We start from the raw sequence: 21,684 nt of genomic DNA on the forward strand, positions 1-21,684 counted from the left end.
TACCTAATATAGTTTTGATTTCAGAACAGTTCTTGTATTTTTAATATTTTTTTAAGCACGGTTGAAAATGATATATTTTTTATTTATTTTTTAATATCTCTGAAACTATCGACATATATATTTACTCAGATCTTAGGATTATGTAAAGTGATCAGAAAGGAAGCCGAAAATGCAATAACATTCCATTTAAAAAAATCATCCAGATCCACTCATACTTTTTTGGGCCACCCTATAGAAGTTAAAATATTTTCCTGAAAAACATCCTAGTACAGACTTTAGGTTCGCACTTAAACAAAATTCTCAAGTTTTTTATTCTAGGAGCTACAAATGCCCGACGCACTATTGCCGGACCCTGTATAGGACGCCATGTTTTTGGTGGCAAACAAAGGAGTAGGATTATTTTAGCGATTTTTATAGTTTGTTGTGTGTAGTGAACTTTGTATAAACTTTATTACAATAGCGATTTGTTCAGATTTTAAGTGTAAATGCCGCAGCAAGAAGAAAGAGCTTATTTTGTGAAAGAGCCAGGAATTACGTTTCTAGGTAAATAAAAATTAATTTGCTGCACTCTACCTTTATAGCTTTTTTATTGAGTTTGATAATTATTTTTATTATAGTAGGTATACTATGATATGTACTAGATATTGGGCATAAAAGTCTATACAAGATTTGTACCATCTGTAAATGTCTTAATACATTTTCCACTCGTTTTCTTCAAATAATTGGCATACCACCACCTAAATAGGCTGCATCCACCATAGGCGTAGGCCAAACTTTTATCAAAAATATAAATAAATAAATATTATTTATAGCTAATAATAATTCGTGACAGTAAATACTAAATTAAATTCTGTAAACTCTCCCCAATTTAGTTGATAACTAATAACATTTAATTTTTTTTGAGTTAAAAAGTTGAGTAATCAATTTTATTATAAAAGGCAGACGTGTAAAACATAAAATTAATAACCATCGGATAATAATTCAAGAAACATTTAAATTGCGATTTTTATTTAATTTTGCATTTTTATATAAACCCTCTGGTACAGCACTGGCCATATAGTCTTGGTGCCAACTGGTAACAATTTGGTTGGTAATTGGGATTATTGGCCCTTGCATTTGATAGGAATATATAAATAGGTTCAAGAATAAAACAAAATAGTAGAAATTTGCAGTCCTATATTATATCAAATATTATGCATGTCTAGTAGATTAACAAAATAAATAACGATCAGATCAGAACTTGCATTTTCCTGTTATTTAAATTTAACAGGATAAAAGCATATTAAGTCCATTTTCATATAATCACATTAAATATACTTTAGTGCACAGTTTTCAGTAGCGTAACTACATAATTACAAAAAAATGAAAAAACGTTATTTTAAAAAAAGTGTGTAACGTGAAATTGAACAAAACTTCATTAATTTGATTTCGTCGATTAGTTCTCCTATATATTAGATTAATAATAGTAGTCTGTCTTTCCCACTATTTTATATTTGTACTATAGAATTGCCCTTAAATACAAAATAAAAACTTATAATCTAAAGTTTTTGGCCTTAAAATTATTCGGAAGAGAGCTATAAGACAGTACAAGATCGGTTTTTATATGTACAATAATATATATGTTGTTTGTTAGAGTTGCATTAGAATTAAAAGTATTTATCACAAAATTATATCAATTTATGCGTCAAAAATTATTATAATTTTATATTTTAATTCTCGTTCTTTTTATTACATGTTTTTATCGTTTATCTTCATATTTACTTATGTAATAAAGAGAGCAATATTTTTGTAAGTTATATTATAAAATAAATAATATTAACTGACATTTTGAAGGATTGAATCCTAAAAGCACTTATGGTTAATTTTATCACAAATAAACCCAAGATAACAAATATCTTTACAAAAAAAATTCTAACCAGTATGGGTTAAAAATACCATAAATAAAAAAAAGTATGCATAAAATTACATCGTCTCTACATAATATTGGGCACAATTTTTTTAGTCACTTAAGAGGTCGTCAGTGTTTAGTTGTATCAGCCATCTAGGTGTGATGTTCCACACTATCTTATCACTTCCACGAGTCGGTAAAAAAAGAAATAGATAAAACAAAACGACGCGAATCACAGCATTTAAACGAGTAGAACAAAAAATTGACAATTGACGAATTAAAAACTACTAAAAACAATGGGAAACAGTTACGCCACGTAATACTGATGATGGTAGTTGCGTGTTGAGATCGAGACGTTAGCCGTTGAAACACTCCAGGGTTTGGACGGAACAGCCGTGACATCTTTCGTCTGATTTGCACATCATGCCTTCACCGCACTTGCCCAAGATGTTGAACTTTCCACCGCAGCGTTCACCAGGTCCCTAAAATTGATAATTCAATAGATCAGTCAATTTATCAATCAATAATTTAATAAAGAAATGAGCAAAAAGTAGTTATACTCGTACACAGCCCATTCAATACCAGCTGCCCATCTTCATTTGTTTTTGAGTATTTCGAATGTTTCCTACTGCGTCTATCATAGTGAACACCTCTACCAGCAGTCAGAGAAACACTATTGGTCGTTTTTTACACGATGGTTCAATGTGCATCCACATTATCCTAGAAAAAGCGGATCGGCGTATCGGCGTAACGACCTTGAAACGATTTCCAGTAATTTTTCTGGCTGTCAAAAATTTCAGCCAATAGAATTACTGGAAATCATTTCAAGATCGTTACGCCGATACGCTGATCCGCTTTTTCTAGGATAATGTGGATGCACCCTCAATTAATCAATCTCAGACTTTGTCTTATTTGTTAAATAAGATAAGCGACTATCTAACATGCACCTCTAAGCATGGCAGTTTTATAATTTATTTTTCCAAAAACAATTAAATTTTTAATATACAGGGTGAGTCTTAAATAAGTGCAAATGTTTGGTTTGGTTTGGTTTGGTTTGGTTTGAATATGCATTACTGCATATTCCTTTTAGTAATTATCATTATCATTTCATTTGGGGTTATAATTTTATTGACGGACATCGATCAATGTCAAAATTAAAATTTGATTGTTGCCAAATTGTTGCTGTAAAACAAAATTCAATTTTTTTTATTGCAAAACTGCCTCAAAGACCAACCAAAATGAACAAGAACTCCATTGCTAAGCTTATAATTATTTTTCTCCAGAAAGAGACGCTCGTGGACGCCGTATATGAAGTAAAAAAAATTGGCGCCGGGAGGCACGTATAAAAAGCATTTTTTTATCTCAAAAACTGCGACTTTGATTTTGATGTTATTACAAATTTTGTTGCGAATATTATTCCTAATCTTAAATTGAAAACCGCGTTTCGCTAGCTACTGTAATTTTGGAGTTACGATTTTTGAAATTTTTAACCCCCTCCCATACACCCTTATCAACCCCCACCCCCACCAAAAACTAATGGCCAGATTCTTGGGTGCCACAGTATTTTTGTGCCAAATTTGGTTAAAATCGGTTTAGCGGTTTTTGAATTATACAGACGGACAGACAGGCAGACACCATGAAAATAATATTTTGTATTTAGGTCATTTATGACCCAAATAACTCACTTTGAGTAAAATTAAAAAAACGTTTTTTTTACCGATCTTAATAACTTACCATACCTGTTGGTATGGTCGGCTAAAAAATGAATGTCAAGGTGTAATATCAATATGTAAAATACGAATTGACAGCGTTTTTAAAGAATATAGCGAATTGCTGTTGCCTTAGAAATAGAAATTTCAACTGTCCAAAGGATTGTAACTGATGAAGAGTTCAAGAAAAATGAATAAATGCCGAAAAGAACGGAACTTGCTTAATCAATAGGTTCGTTCAAACCGGACTGAGAATCCTGAGACGGTAATTTCTAGTCGCCCACTTATTGTTTGAAAAGTTTGATCATTTGTCAAGATTAACAAATGAATTGACTGATAGGAAATTACCGTTCTAGGACGGTTCTCTCGTCCGGTTGGAACAAACATAATAATATAGGAACGTACGTAAAATTTTCTAAACAATATGAACTGATCTCAGACACACCCTAAAACTCATATTTGAAAAATAATGATGACGTAACGGCAAACGATGGCTGAACAGTCTTTAGATATAAGAAGGATATAAGTATCCAGATTTCCATCCAAATGCTCGTAAGTTGGCAGGCTGGTTATGAATACGCTGTGATTCTAACAATCCACATGTGACATTGTAGTAGGGAAACAATTGCGGTAATAAAAAATTGTGGTGATGGCATTTAAGAAGTGGAATACAATATTTTAATAAAAAATACCTTTGTACAAATTCTTCGACCACATTCATCTCTAGCTTCTCCCCATATACATGGCTGAGGTAACTCTGCATCACAATCATCGTCGCATACTTGACACGGTCTGAGAAAACTAAAAAAAAAAGATTAATTTATAAGAAAACTTTAAAACCCTTCAAACATTTTCAGGGATACGTTTGAAAATTAATTTTTTAATGTAAAAATATTTATAAAAAATCTCTAGTCCATTATAAATTCGTATTTTTACATTAACGAATGCATTAGATGCATCAGAATTTACGCGCTGAATAAAGATGGGATTAAATTATATACGAATACGTCGTAACACTCGGTGTATGATCTTATTATCTCACAGACCTGCACAAACGAAAATATAGACCGGCTTCTAAAATGTCCTTGCGAGCGGTGCGTGATCAAGACTAATTGTATAAAGAGAAAATTGTCTAGCCAGAACTGACAGATTATGTATGTTCAATGTACGATTTGAATTAGGACGTATAGGTTGAGTAATAAGAAAGTCCGCAGAATTCATAAACTTATTTAAGGTTTCAAAGAACACCAATCACTGTTTAATTTATAAAAATAATTTTCTATTTTGTCATATTTGCAGTTAAAGAAACTGGAACCTAAAAATACTTAAAAATCGGAGTTCTTGGTTAATAAAATACTAAAAAAATGGCATTATTCAAAATTTATTATGAAAAGCAGTATTTAAAACAGACTTTAACTTGTGATACACAGTAAAGGAAATCGAGTTATTTAATGATAAACATATACACTCAAGAAAGTTAATGTCTTCGTGATTAAAACTGTACTGTGATTAAATTGTGTCAAATTTCCTATTTTGTCTTTTGCAAATATATTAATGTTGCTATTTATTTTAATCACTATATTTATATCAAAATACAGAGTTTTTTTCAAGGTCCAAGGAATAGGACTTCACTGACCAACAGGGCTGCAAGCTCAGAGAATATTTTTTTGATTTAAATAATTCTAATGACTTAAGTCATTTTCCGAAAGCTGTCTTAAGACTTAAAATTTAAGTCTTTTTCAAAACGATTTGCGATTTAAATCTTTATTCCCAAATAGAAAAAGATTTAAGTCTTTTTATAAAAGACTGAAGTCAGATGTTTATATTTTTTTGATACATGTTTAATAGTGGGTAGCATTTCTTTTTTTAGATGGCAGCCAGGCAGCCGATAAAAAACAATACTCAATACAATTGAAATGAATCCCCGACTCAATTATGTAGCCCGAAAGACGAACGAAAGAAATTGATCGCGAATATATTTAAGAATACCTTAAAATCTTCCAGTCCTTAGATTATGCTATCGACATAGTACATACAAACATATCACCATTTTTTAATGGGCATGTATTCGATGACATCTACAAAAACGGTTACATTTAAATAAAAAAAATTGGCGCCGGGAGGCACGTCTAGCCGCCCATACTAAAATATGTTAATAAAAAGTTGGTAGGCAGTTCTTTTAGTTTCAAAGTAAAGGAATTTTTCCAATTTTGCTCCGTGGTTATTTCCCCTATCCGCCACCTGGGGTCGCGTCCGATGGGAGTTTGGAGTTCTCCACACGGATTTTCTCAAAAACGGACTACGGAAACACGGAATATCTCAAAAACTGCGACTTTGATTGATTTTGATTTTATTGCAAATTTTGTTGCAAATATTATTCCTAATCTTAAATTGAAAACCGCGTTTCGCTAGATACTGTAATTTTGGAGTTACGATTTGTAAAATGTTTAACCCCCTCCCATAACCCCTTACCAACCCCCCACCAAAAACTAATGACCATATTCTCGGGTGCCACAGTATTTTTGTGCCAAATTTGGTTAAAATCGGTTTAGCGGTTTTTCAGTTATCGTGTTACAGACAGACAGACGGACAGACACCATGAAAATATTTTGTATTTTCATTTATGACCCAAATAACTCATTTTGAGTGAAATTTTACATACAACAACTCCCATAACCCCTTACCAACCCCCCACCAAAAACTAATGACCATATTCTCGGGTGCCACAGTATTTTTGTGCCAAATTTGGTTAAAATCGGTTTAGCGGTTTTTCAGTTATCGTGTTACAGACAGACAGACGGACAGACACCATGAAAATATTTTGTATTTTCATTTATGACCCAAATAACTCATTTTGAGTGAAATTAAAAAAACTTTTTTTTGTCGATCTTAATAGCCTACCATACCTGTTTATTTAACATTAAAATATAGGTACTTAAATTGAATTTTCGCAGTCTTGACTTAACGGTAATTATTTTGATTTAATTCATTTTGCCGACTCGCAGATCATCATGATTTACGAGTTATATATAGACTAAAAATATAAACTTAAGTCATGACTTAAATTACATTATATTGATTAAAGTCTTTACGAAAATGACTTGACTTGAAAGAAAATCATTTAAGTCAAAGACTTAAGATTTAAATCCTTTAAACTTCATCTTGAAATTAACTTACGTTTTAAATCATCTTGATTGTAGAAATGACTTAGGATTTAAGTAATTTTGAAACTGACTTGTTGCAGCTCTGCTGAGGAATTGACTTTCTTTATTGTACAACAGAAGATACAACTCTTTTATAGATACTAATTAAAACACAATAATAATATAATTGCTTTTCTTTGAATAACAAAAGTAAATGCCAAATCATTATTTATTTTGCTAGAGAAGGTAAACGAAAAAGTATATGGCTCATACAGAAATGCTTCACAACTCAAATTATACAATTCGGAGCTTTAATAAAAAAATAAACATATAATTTGATATTACTTATATTGCATTTTATACATTCTACTATGATAAAATGTATACTTACTATCCGTAAACCTCATAGTTGAGAGGTAGCATAAAGCTTATAATTAATACTAGAACTATACTAGTATGCATAATTAAAGATGTTACAATTTTTTCTGTGTCCTCGGATCTCGGGGAATCGCAGCCTGCAACAATAAAAATAAAGAAATTAGATAAACAGACAAAGAAATAAACAATAACAACTTAAATTTTAATTAAATATAGCAGTAGTAAAAGCAGGCATGACGAATAAGTCCACATATTAAAATGGCCGTATATACGGTCATAAAATAAACTAGTACTGGTATGTCGGTCCAGCCTTTACAACATGACATATGTTATAAAGAACAAAATAAAGAAATACAGACAAAGCGTGTTCACTTACTGCTATATTCTACTTGAATTAATATTATTTCTTAACTACCTAAAATATTTTAATCTAGGATCTAGTGGGGTTGCAGTCGGAAGGGTTTGACAAAGAATTAATACACTTTGTTAATTGTCAAGCTTTCGGAATTTATTTATTCCTTCCTCAGGCCACTAAAATGGAAATACATGTTAGACAATTATTGTTCTAAAAGTTAAGAGTAAAAACTTACTTAACGTGGTACAGAAAAGACCTTCATAAAAAACTATGTTGATAACTCCACCGTGAAGCATCGCTGACCAGTCAACCACAAAAAAGGGGGGAAGAGGACTCTTATAGGGCGGTTAAGCCGCCTGATATTTATTTAGAACATTGACTTAACCGCCCTATAAGAGTCCTCTTCCCCCCTTTTTTGTGGTTGACTGGTCAGCGATGTTTCACGGTGGAGTTATCAACACAAACGATGTTTAATGTAGTTTTTTATGAAGGTCTTTTCTGTACCACGTTAAGTAAGTTTTTACTCTTAACTTTTAGAACAATAATTGTCTAACATGTATTTCCATTTTAGTGTCCTGAGGAAGGAATAAATAAATTCCGAAAACTTGACAATTAACAAAATGTATTAATTCTTTGTCAAACCCTTCCGACTGCAACCCAACTAAATCCTAGATTTTCTTTCTCACTAGTCAGTCGAGAGTATACTTTCCGCCTAAAATATTTTAAATACTGTGGAGCAAAAATGAAACCCTAAAGCTAAATATGATATAATAAAAATACCGTAGTACTCCACTGTTGTATCTGTTAAGTTTCTATTATTAATCTACAATATAATCGAAAAAAAGATCGCGGTCATTTTATAGTAAAATTATATGGGGAATGTCATCGATGTTCATTTCCAAGCCAAATGGACGCCCTTCTTTTCGATCATACGGAATTATTTTTTAAAGAAATTATCTTCAATTTTCAAAAAGAGATTTCCTGAACTTGAAACCAAGTAAATAGACATGTATTATTCGATCTCCATCGAACACTTTAAGTTCATGTGCAGTTCTAAAGCAGATATTTAATCTAGATCAATAATTTATCACCGCCTCCTGACTTATATAGATAGAATATAGAAGATGATCAGCTGGTACTGAATAAGGTGTGCCTAGATACATGTAGTGTAGTAGATATGTTATGTACCAAGTCGGGTTCCGAGCTCCTTGGAAGTTTTATGAAAAAAAAAAACGAACGAGACTCATGCTCTGACTGCTGGTATACTCGTATGTATGAGAATAGTAAGATTAGGTGACACGAGGATACTCTAAAATAATAATACTCGCAAAGAAGAAGCGAAGATGTTCAGCTGGTGCTGAATAAGCTGTGATCTAGACTGACCATTTTTTACTCACTTTAGTGTGATATGACTTATCGTTAAAGAAAAATTCGACCATTCTGATTAATACAGGGATTTTCAAAAAACATGTGCCATCTCTCGTGGGGAGATTCCTCACGTAAAAGTAAGATTTATTTTTGATATCAACATAGGTCGGATTCTGCTTTGATTCGTAGCTACAGAGTGTTAAATTCTTAGTAATCATTCGATAATCATTTTCTTCCAGGTACTTTTTGAGGGTAAAGGTGACTATAAATGCAACATATTTTAAAGCTAAAAAAGTGTCGACATATTCACTAGACACGTGCATATGGGTTATCACTGGAATATTTGTCTAAAAAAAGCACGTAGGCCACTGACTTTTTTAATATCAACATTGTGTAGGTCGTTTAATGCCAACTAAAAGTTATTTCTTGATATTTTGTCGAATTCGGCCACCTTGATGAGAAAAAAGCAATTTAAAAAAAATAATAATCAGAATTAATAAAATTTAAAGAAAAATAAAATAAATAAGTTATATATTTTACCTCTTCTTTATTATTAAATATTATTACTATTAGTTATTATTACTACTAGTCCAACCTACAGCAATTTGGAGTAAAAAAATAATGGTATTTATGATAATTACAAAAAAACCTAATTTTAAAAAGTTTTAACATCCTGTAATTTTAAAACTATGCATTTCCATACCCATGTTTATAGGAACCTTTTTTTATATTTTTTGGTGGGAAATCAATGGAGTACTTATTTAAAACTTTCACAAGTTTATTTTTTTTAAAGGTTTGCTATTAGACTTGGATAAAGGCAAATTAATAAAATTGCGTTTGTCTCACCAAGGAGGCTGATATCGACAAAATATCAAGAGACAACTTTTAATCGGCAATAAACTGATTACACTATTTCGCTAACAAGAGAAAAAAAAGTCAGTGGCGTACATGCTTTTTTTTAGAAAAATATTCCAGTGATAAACCATATGCACGTCCCTGGTTATATATCGACACATTTTAAGCTTTAAAATATATCGCAGTTATAGTAACTTTTACCCTCAAATTTTCATTCGAAACGCTAAAGGTAGTTGCAAGAAAATTAGAATAAATCAAAAAAATATTAAGTCTTTAACACACTGTAGCTACGAAACAAAGCAGAATCGGACCTATGTTGATATCAAAAATAAATCTTATTTTTACGTGAGGAATCTCCCCACGAGAGATGGCACATGTTTTTTGAAATACTCCGTATAACAAGAACTGTTCAGAATTATCAATCGTCTGTCTCTCAATCAATTAATTAAAATATTACAAAGAAAATGGCAAATATAGGTAATGATTTCATTAAAAGAGTTTAGAAAAAAAAGAGTTATAAATAAATAAAATACACATGTTTGCTACGAGAAAGTAACCGAATTTTGTAAATATGTTATTGAATAAATTAAGCAGGCCAAATCATATTTTTAGCTCGATGATTTTGATGAAAACAAACTAATACATTTAAAACGTATACAGTAGCATCTGTACATTTTTGAATTCCTCGTACACCGGACAGTCAACAATCCACAAAACCTAAATATATCCTATCTTAATCCGCAAAACTAACATGAATAATGCAAATGTTTAAAGATATCTCGAAAACACCTATTATAACCAAAGACATTAATGATTTTAACACAATTTTTGTTGTAGGACACCCTCGTATATTTATTTCCATAGCCTTCCTAGATCAACATTTATTTAATAGTGTTGATAAATAAATATTATTCTTTATTCTTATGCTCTAATTTATTTAAACAAACTTGATATTGTTTTTATATCGACGTGTGAAGTATAATTAAAACTTTTATCTCGTTGTACACTAAACTTTTGATATTATTAATTGTTATTATTATCCAATAGCAATATCAATACATTATAATACAATAGAGATAAATTGGATTTTTGTATTTGCAGCTTGTTGGAGAAAATCAATAGAACGATAAGACAGATATAATAGATATAATAAAAGTATGTCATTTTATAAGTAAACAAATATCTAAAAGTATTTTGGATTGACTGAGTTACTTTGGTAGCGATCATATTTTAGCAAAAAAGTGTTGATTTTGGTTAATTCACTGATCGATAGAACTCCTATTATTGACCAATTATAAATTAAATATTATGTATACTTTTGTAGGTTCGAAGTACATGTTGATTTTTTTTCTTAGTTTTAATAAAGTAATTGTGATTGTATTTGTTTCCTTTAGGCCTTTACATGTAGCTACCTTAATAGGTGTTTGTCAAGGAGTAAAATAAAATTAAATTAAATATAAGATACCATATGGTCGAAAAAAAACGGCGTCCAGTTGGCTTGCAAATGACTATCGATGGCAATCCCTATATAATTTTACATATATAACAGCGATATTCATTTCATAGACATCACTGCCGCAGTTTTTTTTTCGATCATACGGTACAATTCAAGAACATTTATGCTGTTTAAGCTTGTAAGTACTAGTAATAGATGTTAGGCAAAGAGTTGCCTACTATATAAAAACATTTTTATATAGAAGTTTAACATCCTATAACTCTAATAAACTATGCATTTCCATACCCATGTTTATAGGAACGTTTTTTCATATTTTTGATGAGGAAAGAAATTTATAAAATTGCATTTATCTCATCAAGGAGGCCAAAATCGACAAAATATCAAGAGACAACTTTTAATCGGCATTACTGCTTACACTATTTCGCTAAAAAGAGGAAAAAAGTCAGTGGGGTACATGCTTATTTTAGAAAAATATTCCAGTGATAACCCATAAAATTTCATTCGAAACGCTAAAGGTACTTGGAAGAAAATTATAATAAATCGAAAAAATTTTAAGATTTTAACACCCTATAGCTACGAAACAAAGCAGAATCGGACCTTTGCTGATATGAAAACTAAATCTTATTTTTATGTCAGGAATCACTCCACGAGAGAGCCAGCTACAAACGCTGGCATTTTCAAAATTTTACGGCGATGTTTACTATTTTTGGGAGATATACCGGGTGCGGCTCAAAAGTGGCTCACCCCTATAACTTTTTTATTTCTTTAGATAAAAAACGAGATTTGGTATATTAGTATATGAAATAAATTAGGATCGATTGACGTTTTCAATTGTTTTCAGTCACTCCCCGTTCCACTGGAAATTATCTACTACAACTTTTGATTTTTAAATGGCACTCTCGGTATTTTTTATTCGATAAAAAATGACATTCTGAACAGAATGACATACCATATGTCAACATTTGACATTCTCGCTTAGAAAAAACATCGTATTTTAATTTTCAATCTAGAATGTGTTAAAAACACTAATTTTTAATCAAGGAGCCGTAGAAAAATAAATTTGCTCGTTTAATATTTTTCGTGTCTTGTCCTGGCCGGTTAAAAATGCTCAAATCATATTTTTAACCATCTCTCAATTTTTCCAAATATAACGAGGGTGGCTCATTAGCATATTTGGAAAAAGCTTTTTTACGAATAGTTTGATACAACGAATAGTTTGATACCACACCCTTGGTATTTCCAAGTCAAAATTTCGTTACAAACTGCATGTTACAATTTTAAATAAACCGAAAATCGGCGAAAATAATGTGACAATGTCAAAAGTTGACATATCATACGTCATTCTATTCAGAGAGTCATTTTCTATCGAATAAAATAAAAATATACTGAGGGTACAATTTCATTTCCGGTGAAACAGGAAGTGACTAAAAACAAGTGAATACATCAATCAATTCTGATTTATGCCATATACTAACGTATCAAATCTCGTTTTTTTTATCTGAAAAAATAAAAAAAGTTATAGGGGTGAGCCACTTTTGAGACGCACCCTGTATGGGTATATTATTACTTCGTCTTCCAAATGAATAGAGCACAGAGTTAAAAATTAGAATAGAGTATAGACAGTGCCGTATTAAAATTTAATTATAATTTATTTCCTTTTGGCTATTTGAATTAAACAGTGGTATAAAACTGAAAAAATAGAATAAAAAAAATGGTATCAATAAGATTAGGCAGCAGTGGCGTAACTAGAAATTTTGGGCTTCCCCGCATCTTTCAACATTGTGCCTCTCTGTCCACAATATCTTAAGTTTTTAATTACACGGTCGGGGCCCTGTGTATCAACGAGCCCCCCGCTTCCGTAGGGTTTAGCGGAGGTGTAGCTACGCCACTGATAGGCAGTCAGTACTTTGTATACAAACCTGACTGTAGTTTACTTTTATTTAGGTATTTTTTGAAAGCAGTATTACAATTCTACAAAAAAATAGGAAAAAAAAATACAAATTTCCGAAGAGATTAGATAGTATCAGAAGTATTTTTTCTCGACAGTGGAATAAATGTGGAAAAATAAGGTCAAAAAATAATTAAAAAATATGCGAAAGGGCCTGATAGTACCTTTCAAGTTTCTGGTACAATTCTGCAAAAATAGGGTTAAAAAACTAAAAATCCTGTGTAAAGAGATTTGATAGTATGTGAGGTATTTATGTCGAAACAGTGGAATAAATGTGAAAAATTAGATAAAAAAATGTGTGGAAGAGTCTCTGGCACAATTCTATGAAAAATGGGACCAAAAAACTAAATCCATGTGTGTCCAAGATTAAATAGAGATAGTATCGGAATTATTTATTTCAAAACAGTAGAATAAATGTAAAAAATTAGGGTAAAAAATGTGTGAAAGAGCATAGGAGTACCTTCAGTGTCTGAGATCGGCTTTTCAAGTATCTAATCGAGAACGTCCAATGGTAGCTCTGCGTTACCCGTTCCTCGGCGCCAACAATTATTCCACACATCTATGGATCGTATTTCGCCACGAACAAGGCCAGGCAGGCAGTATCCTCGGAGAGCCGCCACACGAGACAATCACACAACGACAACACCGAGGCAGTTCTGCGAACACTAGCGACAATTACAAGAAAGGAAGAGTTCTTATCGAAGTACCACCACCACTACGGGTACCTCTGGGCCAGTGAACAGTTTGTGTACTGTATACCGTAAAGTCGTGCTGCACATCGGTTGACAGTTGACTCAATATCCAGAGACTGGAGAAGAAGCGTACTTTTTTTGTGGCGATTTACAGCAACATAATATAGATATTCACAAAATTGTCATCTTTTAGAAAATATACAGAGTGTAAATGAATAAGGGCGAAAAAATTCAGGGGGTGGTTGCTTTATGGTTTTTATGATGTAAACAAAGATTTAACTACCTTGCCATACGTTTAAAAACAAGGATTCGAAAAATCAATTTTGTGCTAAGTGATTATAAATTCTAAAAGGACCATAAATTTTACTACAAACTCTAAAATTTACAAAATTTTTGGGGGCCATGAATACGCGTCAAATAATTCCCAAAACTGGCATTTTAGACATTTTTCCATACATATTTTATCGAAGTACGAGTATCTAAGGACCTATCGAAGGTTTGGAGGAGAAACTAAAATGAGATACTTTTTGACTCCGCCCCACCCCTTATAAAGTAGCGTCCCCGTTTTGTTTGTTGTCTTCCTCTGTACAGGATGTCCCATTTCGTGTTTTACAGGAACTAAAAATGCTAGAACAAATTTCAGAATCTTCCTTTTTTTGACCCCTTCGTATTTCAGGTATCTTATAAATAACTGATCGAAACTGTGTTCCATAAAGTTTTTCACATAGAATCCAGCGGCGTAACTACATTTCCGCTGGGAGCTGTCATTCTTGAAATATGGCTCAAACTTATTTTTTTTTAAATGGGATACACTGTATATTATTTCTAACACTGTGTGCATTATACTTATATTCATAAACAAGGTAAAAATGCTTTATTTGACTTTTTAACATAGGCGATCGGTTTAAATTAGACAATCAAAACAATCAAATAATTTATGCGATTTGAAATTTTGGTTATTGGCTATCACACGCTAGTTTCTGTGTGTAGAACTATTGCACAAGTATGGATCAAACATATCAATAACTCTGATTAACAGCGTGTTATCTAAAAGCTGCACAAAAAAATAAGTATAGAATATATTATATTTTTACACATCTCATAATCATGCAAATAAACTAAAAATTATACCTGGTGCGTCTCAAAAGTGACTCACCCCCGTAACTTTTTTAATTTTTCAGTTAAAAAAACGAGATTTGGTATGTCAGCATATGACATAAATTAGGATTGTTGATACAATTGACTGACGTATTCAGTTGTTTTCGGTCACTTCCTGTTTCACCGGAAATGACCGGAACTTCTGATTTTTAAAAGGCACCCTTGATATTTTTTTACTTCATTCGATAGAAAATAATTTGAATAGAATACAACTTTTGACATTTTCGCATATGGTTTATTTGAAATTATAACTTGCAGTTCGTAACAAAAATTTTACTCGAAATATACCAAGTGTATGATACTGAAAAAATAAAAAAGATATAGGGGTAAGCCACCTTTGAGACGCACCCGGTATACGTGTGCTTATAAAATATATAAGTTTCATTTATATTTTGAAAACATTAACTCTCAGCAAAATGGTAGTTACGCCATTGGATCCTACGTAAAAAATTCTACTGAAATCAGGTTACACCTTTTTGTTAAGTTATAAGATAGCAGGGATACGAAGGGAGTCGAAATCCGCCCTGGTATTTCAGGAAACAATAAAACTAATGTGAAAACCACATCTTTGTATCTCTACCCCTTAAGTAGAAGCCCCATAAAACACACGAAAAGGTTATCACCCTTGTACTATGTTATGCCAAAATCTTGACGGTTTCTTCTTGAGATATCGGTATTTAAAAATAACATTTGAAAACTAATAATTTTCACTTTCTCTTTAAGCAAGAAAATGTGTGAAGGTAAAGGTCTCAAATGGATAACGGGGAAACCAATGTTCCCCTCCATTTCCTCGTTATTTTAGATCTTCCCGATAATATTTTTTTTAATATTCTTTTGACTGCTACATTTTCAAATTGTTACACCTGTATATGTTTTTAGTATTCATAGTATTAATAATAATAATAATACCTTTATATTAAATTCAGAAATATTTCAAAAATAGATGAATTTATATGGATTTATCTTTTAAAAAATTACATTGAGTATTGTTAAATATAAAAGAATAAATAAAATCAATTATAAAGAAAGTAAAAACTAATATCAAGCATGCCTTGGCTAATGACAGATATACGTTCATATGAGAAAGTACATCAGATTTTTTAAACTGTAAAAATCAAAGCCGATATTATTTTTTACGATAAGTCTGACCAACGAGAGAAGAAGGAATATATTATAAATATGACGATGACAGTTGTTGCCTGTGATTTTAATTAACTGGTAAACTGTATTTTCTGACTTTTATAGTCATCATCATCATCATTTTCAGCTTATTCAACCATTTCCAGTTATGGTGTAGCCTCCCTCGCATATTTAGATACTCTCTTTGTAGTTAGGCCCATTATTGTCTATTGTTGGCTATGCGGGCCCAATTTATCCTTGATAATTTCCTAATATCATCCCATCTCAGATTCGGTCTTCTTCTAGGTCTCTTAATTCCTCGTGGGTACCATGCTGTAATTTTTGTGGCCCATCTATTGTCTGTTTTTCTAGCCAGGTGTCCTGCCCATTGCCATTTGAGTGATTTGACTCTGTGAATGACATCTATTACCTGGGTCTTTTGTCGTATCCACTTTATTTTTTTACGGTCTCTCTTGCTTATTCCCAGCATATTTCGTTCCATTGAGCTTTGTGCGCCCTGCAGTTTCCTTATGACGTCCTTATGAATGTCCGACATCATAAGACTTATAGTATTTTTATTTATTTGTTTATTTTCAATAATAAATTAAAATATTCTAAGCTGATATCGCTTACAAAATACTCATATTTTGGATGTCTAACTTACAAAAACGATTAACATAATTTATATTTAATAAGCATTAAATTGAAAAATAAGTGTTATCTATAAATAAATACCTAATAATCAAGAGCAACTAAATTAAAAGACATACTATTAATTGCATATCTCGAAAAATATTTTGAATATCTATGATTTAACATTATTATTATACAGGGTTGGTATTTGTTTACAATAATGTATTTTATTCTTTTTTAATTTTTATAATTACAATTTGTTATTAAATTGTTAATAGGATACTGTTAAAAAATTTGCAAACTCTAAGACCAAAATTAATTTTAAAATGGTTTTATTTTACTGTCTATGTTTTTATGGTCCTTTGTGTAGAAGATTTGTTTTCTAACAATGAACCTGTATATACCTACTAAAAGTTATAATGACCTATAATATTTTGCCAGCGTTTCCTACGACGAGAAGATGTCATATAAAACTAAAAACCTATAAAAATATGTTTTATTTTCTTTGTAACAAGTAATAAAGTTTGTAATTTATAGTCCAGTATATATGCAAATGGCGAATGGTTTTTATTGGATCTTCCTCCATCTACCTCAAGATTTAAAAATCTATTGTATAATCTTCTAGCATTCGACGACAAAATAGTAATTATTAGGAGATATTTATCAATTATTATTAAATAAATACATGTTTACAGATAAAAGTCTGCTAGACTAGACGCCGGGTAATACATTTATAAAAATGACAGGTCATTAATAAATCATAATTGTGTTTGTAACTATATCTGTATTCTAGGCTTATAGGTTAAAGTATTAGCTATGTTATAGGTTATAGTTAAGTAAGAAAAGTTTAAAGTTAAGAACCAAAAAAATCAGTTTTGGTAGTTCAATTGGGAGTGTATATTAAATTCGTAAAAAAATGCAGCAGGCGCCTGTCAATGTTTTCATCTACAAAGAGCACCATATACCATATACCAGAATTGGCAGAATCGGCCTTAGAATATAGATATAGGATATAGAAACTCTCGCCAATATATACAAGGAAGCCAAAGCAAGAGTAATCTATACTAATATATAAAATCCTTAAGTGACTGACATACTGATTAATCACGATCCTGCTCAAACTACAAGGGGGTGAAATTATCCCTCAAAAATATTTTTTATTTAAAAACCGGTGAGTTTTTCGAAAAACCTCTTAAACACGTATATTTTATTTTGTTGTTTTACATATTTTATGATTTTTTATAAATTTATACAGGGTGTTTCATAAAATATGACCATTCAGTAATCACGATTCTGCTTAAACTGCTTGACGTTTAAAGCTGATTTTTGTCAAACGGACTGACTGTGGGGTGTAGAGGTTCCATAAGGAGGGGTTTGTCGAATCTCAAATTCCAAGAGGGTGAAAACGCCCCTCAAATATTACAATATTTGTCATTTAAAAAACGGTTAGTCTTTCGGGAAAACTCTTGGACAAGCATAATTTATTTGTTTTTTTACATATTTTGAAATTTTTAAAAAAATCATACAGGATGTTTCAAAAAGTTGTGTAATTGATTAACCACGATTCTGCTTAAACTGCTTGACGTAAAAAGCTTATTTGTGGCAAACGGATTTTTCGAAAGTCAAATTCCAACCAAATGAGACTACCCCTCAAATAATACAATAAGTTATATAATAATATCGCCATATTGTTTTTTCTCATGCTGACATAAATGTGAGAAAATTTTATCCAGTTTGTATGTAATGGAAATTCTTGCTTTGCTTTATCATCACCATTACAAATGATTAATTCGACGCGAACGAAGTCGCTGGTACACGCTAGTAATATATAAAAAAACAGATTTCTCAACTGGCAAAGGAGTACGACAGGGAGATGCAATATCCCCAAAGCTGTTTACAGTCAGGCTAGAAGAAATCTTCGGTCAATGGACTAGCAAGGATGATAGTCCAGGACGACTAGACAGAGATAGTCCAGGACGACTGGACTAACAAAGGATTAAAAATAGATAGAGAATATCTTAGATTCGCTGATGACATAGTCCTAATTGCTAATAGTCCTCAAGAACTACAAGCCCAAATTAACGAACTAAATACGGTCAGCAATAAAGTATGTCTCAAAATGAATTTAGCAGAAACTAAAGTAATGCATAATGAACTGGTAGACAGAAAAGGCATTCCAGTAAATAACACAACACTGGAAATAGTAGAAGTACACACAACCAAACTTATATGGAATCATTCTTTATTTTTGGCTAAATTTCTTGCAAGGATAAAAATTGGTATACAACTTTAAGATAAGGTTTTTTTGTAATAAATAAACATGATAATAAAGAATAAACGACTGCTGCGATTTATTTTCTTTTGAATTTTGTGTTCAGCAGTAAAATCACGATTGTCATTAACTGAGAATTGGTAAAATGTTCTTTTTTCGGATGAGACCAGAATTGGCCTAAGATCAGATAACTTTCGAATTCGGGTTCCCAGAGCTCCAGGAAGTCGAGCGAGACTTCAGGCTGCCAAATCTGTACCAAGAGATAAAGGAGGAACTGTAATGTTCTGGGGAGGTGTTATACTGGGAGAAAAACTCCATTGTTACCACTTCCACAAATTTTAACGGGCCGGAGATATGTTGATTTGGTGCTAGAACCAATCGTTAGTCTTTAGAGAGTTGCAATTGGGGATAATTTTAACTTCATGTACGATAGTGCACTTCCCCATACAAGCAGAGTGACTAGAGAATGTCTTGAAACGGAAGGTGTCATAGTTTTGGACTGGCCTGCCTATTTACCAGATCTAAACCCTATCGAACACTTGTGAGACTAGCTCAAAAGAAGGGTTAGAGCTCGTCGAAACAATCCAGGAAATCTCGCACAGCTTATTGATGCAGCATTAGCAGAATTGGAAAAATACTCCAAGTCAACGTGGATAATTTAATAAGAAGCATGCCAGCGCGGATAGAAGCTTGCAAAAGGGCTAGAGGTGGCAACAAGGAATATTAAAGTTATCAATTTTTTTTTGTTTATGCTTTTTGGTCATTAAAAATTTAAATCTTAAGTTCGTTTCAGAATCCAAAAAAATACCATTTTGTTTATTTTGGGAACTGATGCTTTTTTTATTACTATATGGTTTATTTTTCATTAAAAGTCATTGGTAAGGACTGAGTTTTATTCATAAACACAAAATTTTCTCAAAAATTATGAAAAATAATAGACGATTCCATATAAGTTTGGTTGTGTGTATATACAGGGTGGTCCGAACTGTATTCCGGAAACTTCGGCAGCATATTCTGTAGATAAAAATAAATAAAAAAGTTCGTATAAGTGTATGTCCTAAAATGTTTAGTTTCGGAGATACAGGGTGTAGAAGTTTCATTTTTATTTCGATTTTTTCCAAATAATTTCTGAAGTAACGTCAATATTTGGTTGAAAATTGGTGTCTGGGAGTTTTTTGACATGAGAAATTTGATTTTGTTGTCAATATGACTCCTACTAGTAGATAGCGCCAACTACATATTTTTTAACTGGTTTGAAGAGTAATAACTTTTCGTCCGTACCTGTATAAAACAACTGAGTAAAAAATATACATTTACGACGTTTTTTACATGAATAAGGTCTCTTGGTAAAAATCGCTACGAGTAATGGTTTTCGAGATATTTGGAATCGAAATTATCAATACCAGTCATCATTGACATAAATTAAACATGCTGACTAAATAGTTATTAGACTGAAATCATAAATTTGAAATGTTTTTGTGCCAAAAGTTCAACAGAAACTCTTTTATCATCATTTTTTGCAGAAAAATTTATGATTAAGTAAAAAAAATAAAAATTTCCCAAAAATTTATTATTTCAGTGAAATAACTATCTACTCAACGTGTTTATTTTTCGTCAGTAATGACATGCATTGTCTATTTCCATTCTAAATATCTTAAAAATGGTTGCTCGTAGCGATTTTTACAAAGAGATATTTTTTACGTAAAAAGTCACAGAGATGTATTTTTTTCTCGGTAGTTTTATACAGGTACGGACAAAAAGTTATTACGCTTCAAAACAGTTAAAATACATGTAGGTGGCGCCCTCTACTAGTAGGAGTCATGTTGACACCAAAATCAAATTTCTCATGACAAAAAACTCCCAGACCCTAATTTTCATCCAAATATTGACGTTACTTCAGAAATTATTTAGAAAAAATCGAAATAAAAATGAAATTTCTACACCCTGTATCTCTGAAAGTAAGCATTTTAGGACATACATTTATAGGAACTTTTTTACATTTTTTTACCTGCGGAATATGCTACCGAAGTTTCCGGAATACAGTTCGGACCACCCTGTTTATGTTTGGGACAACCAATGCAAAACTCGGGAGCTCTACTACCAGAAATTAACAGAAGAATTATGTTAGCATGTGTTAGTAAGTTAGCACTTATATGGAAGAAACTCATTCATATTCAAATCTAGAATGCCACTCTATCTAAAGAAGAGAACATTCGACCAATGTGTCTACTAGTCATGACCTATGCTTGCGAAACCCGGACACTTAAACCGGACATTATAAAGAAACTGCAGGTCGCACAACACTCAATGGAACAAAATATGATGGGAATAACCAAGAGAGATCATAAAAGAATAGAGTTGACACGACAAAAAACCCAGGTAATAGATGTCATCCACAGAATCAAATCCCTCAAGTGGCAATGGGCAGGACACCTGGCAAGAAGGACAGACAACAGATGGACCACAAAAATTACAGCATGGTACCCATGAGGAATTAAGAGACCTAGAAGAAGGAACCTGTGATGGGACCATGATATTAGGAAATTAGCAGGGATAACTTGGGCCTGCATAGCCAAGAATAAACCACAAAGAGAATATCTAAATATGCCAAGTATAAACTACAAAGAGAGTATCTAAATATGCGAGGAAGGCTACACCATAATTGGAAATGGTTGAATATGCTGGAAATGATGATGATAATTTCAAATTT

General features: G+C 31.8%; 1 protein-coding gene across 1 annotated transcript; it reads right to left on the minus strand.

The window, feature by feature from the left end:
- Positions 1-1,159: 1,159 nt before the first annotated feature.
- LOC115887305 (neuroparsin-A-like) lies at positions 1,160-13,798 on the minus strand. The gene is made up of 4 exons (XM_030906698.1): positions 13,561-13,798; positions 7,132-7,255; positions 4,290-4,398; positions 1,160-2,370 (listed from the first exon to the last, which is right to left on the minus strand). Exons 2-4 carry the CDS (start codon positions 7,200-7,202, stop codon positions 2,245-2,247), a joined length of 306 nt encoding a protein of 101 aa, XP_030762558.1. The 5' UTR covers positions 7,203-7,255; positions 13,561-13,798; the 3' UTR covers positions 1,160-2,244.
- Between the last annotated feature and the right edge of the window lie 7,886 nt (positions 13,799-21,684).

This window comes from Sitophilus oryzae, unplaced genomic scaffold (genome assembly GCF_002938485.1).
Source record: "Sitophilus oryzae breed Bouriz unplaced genomic scaffold, Soryzae_2.0 scaffold_562_pilon_pilon, whole genome shotgun sequence".
In the NCBI taxonomy this organism is placed as follows: Eukaryota; Metazoa; Arthropoda; class Insecta; order Coleoptera; family Curculionidae; genus Sitophilus; species Sitophilus oryzae.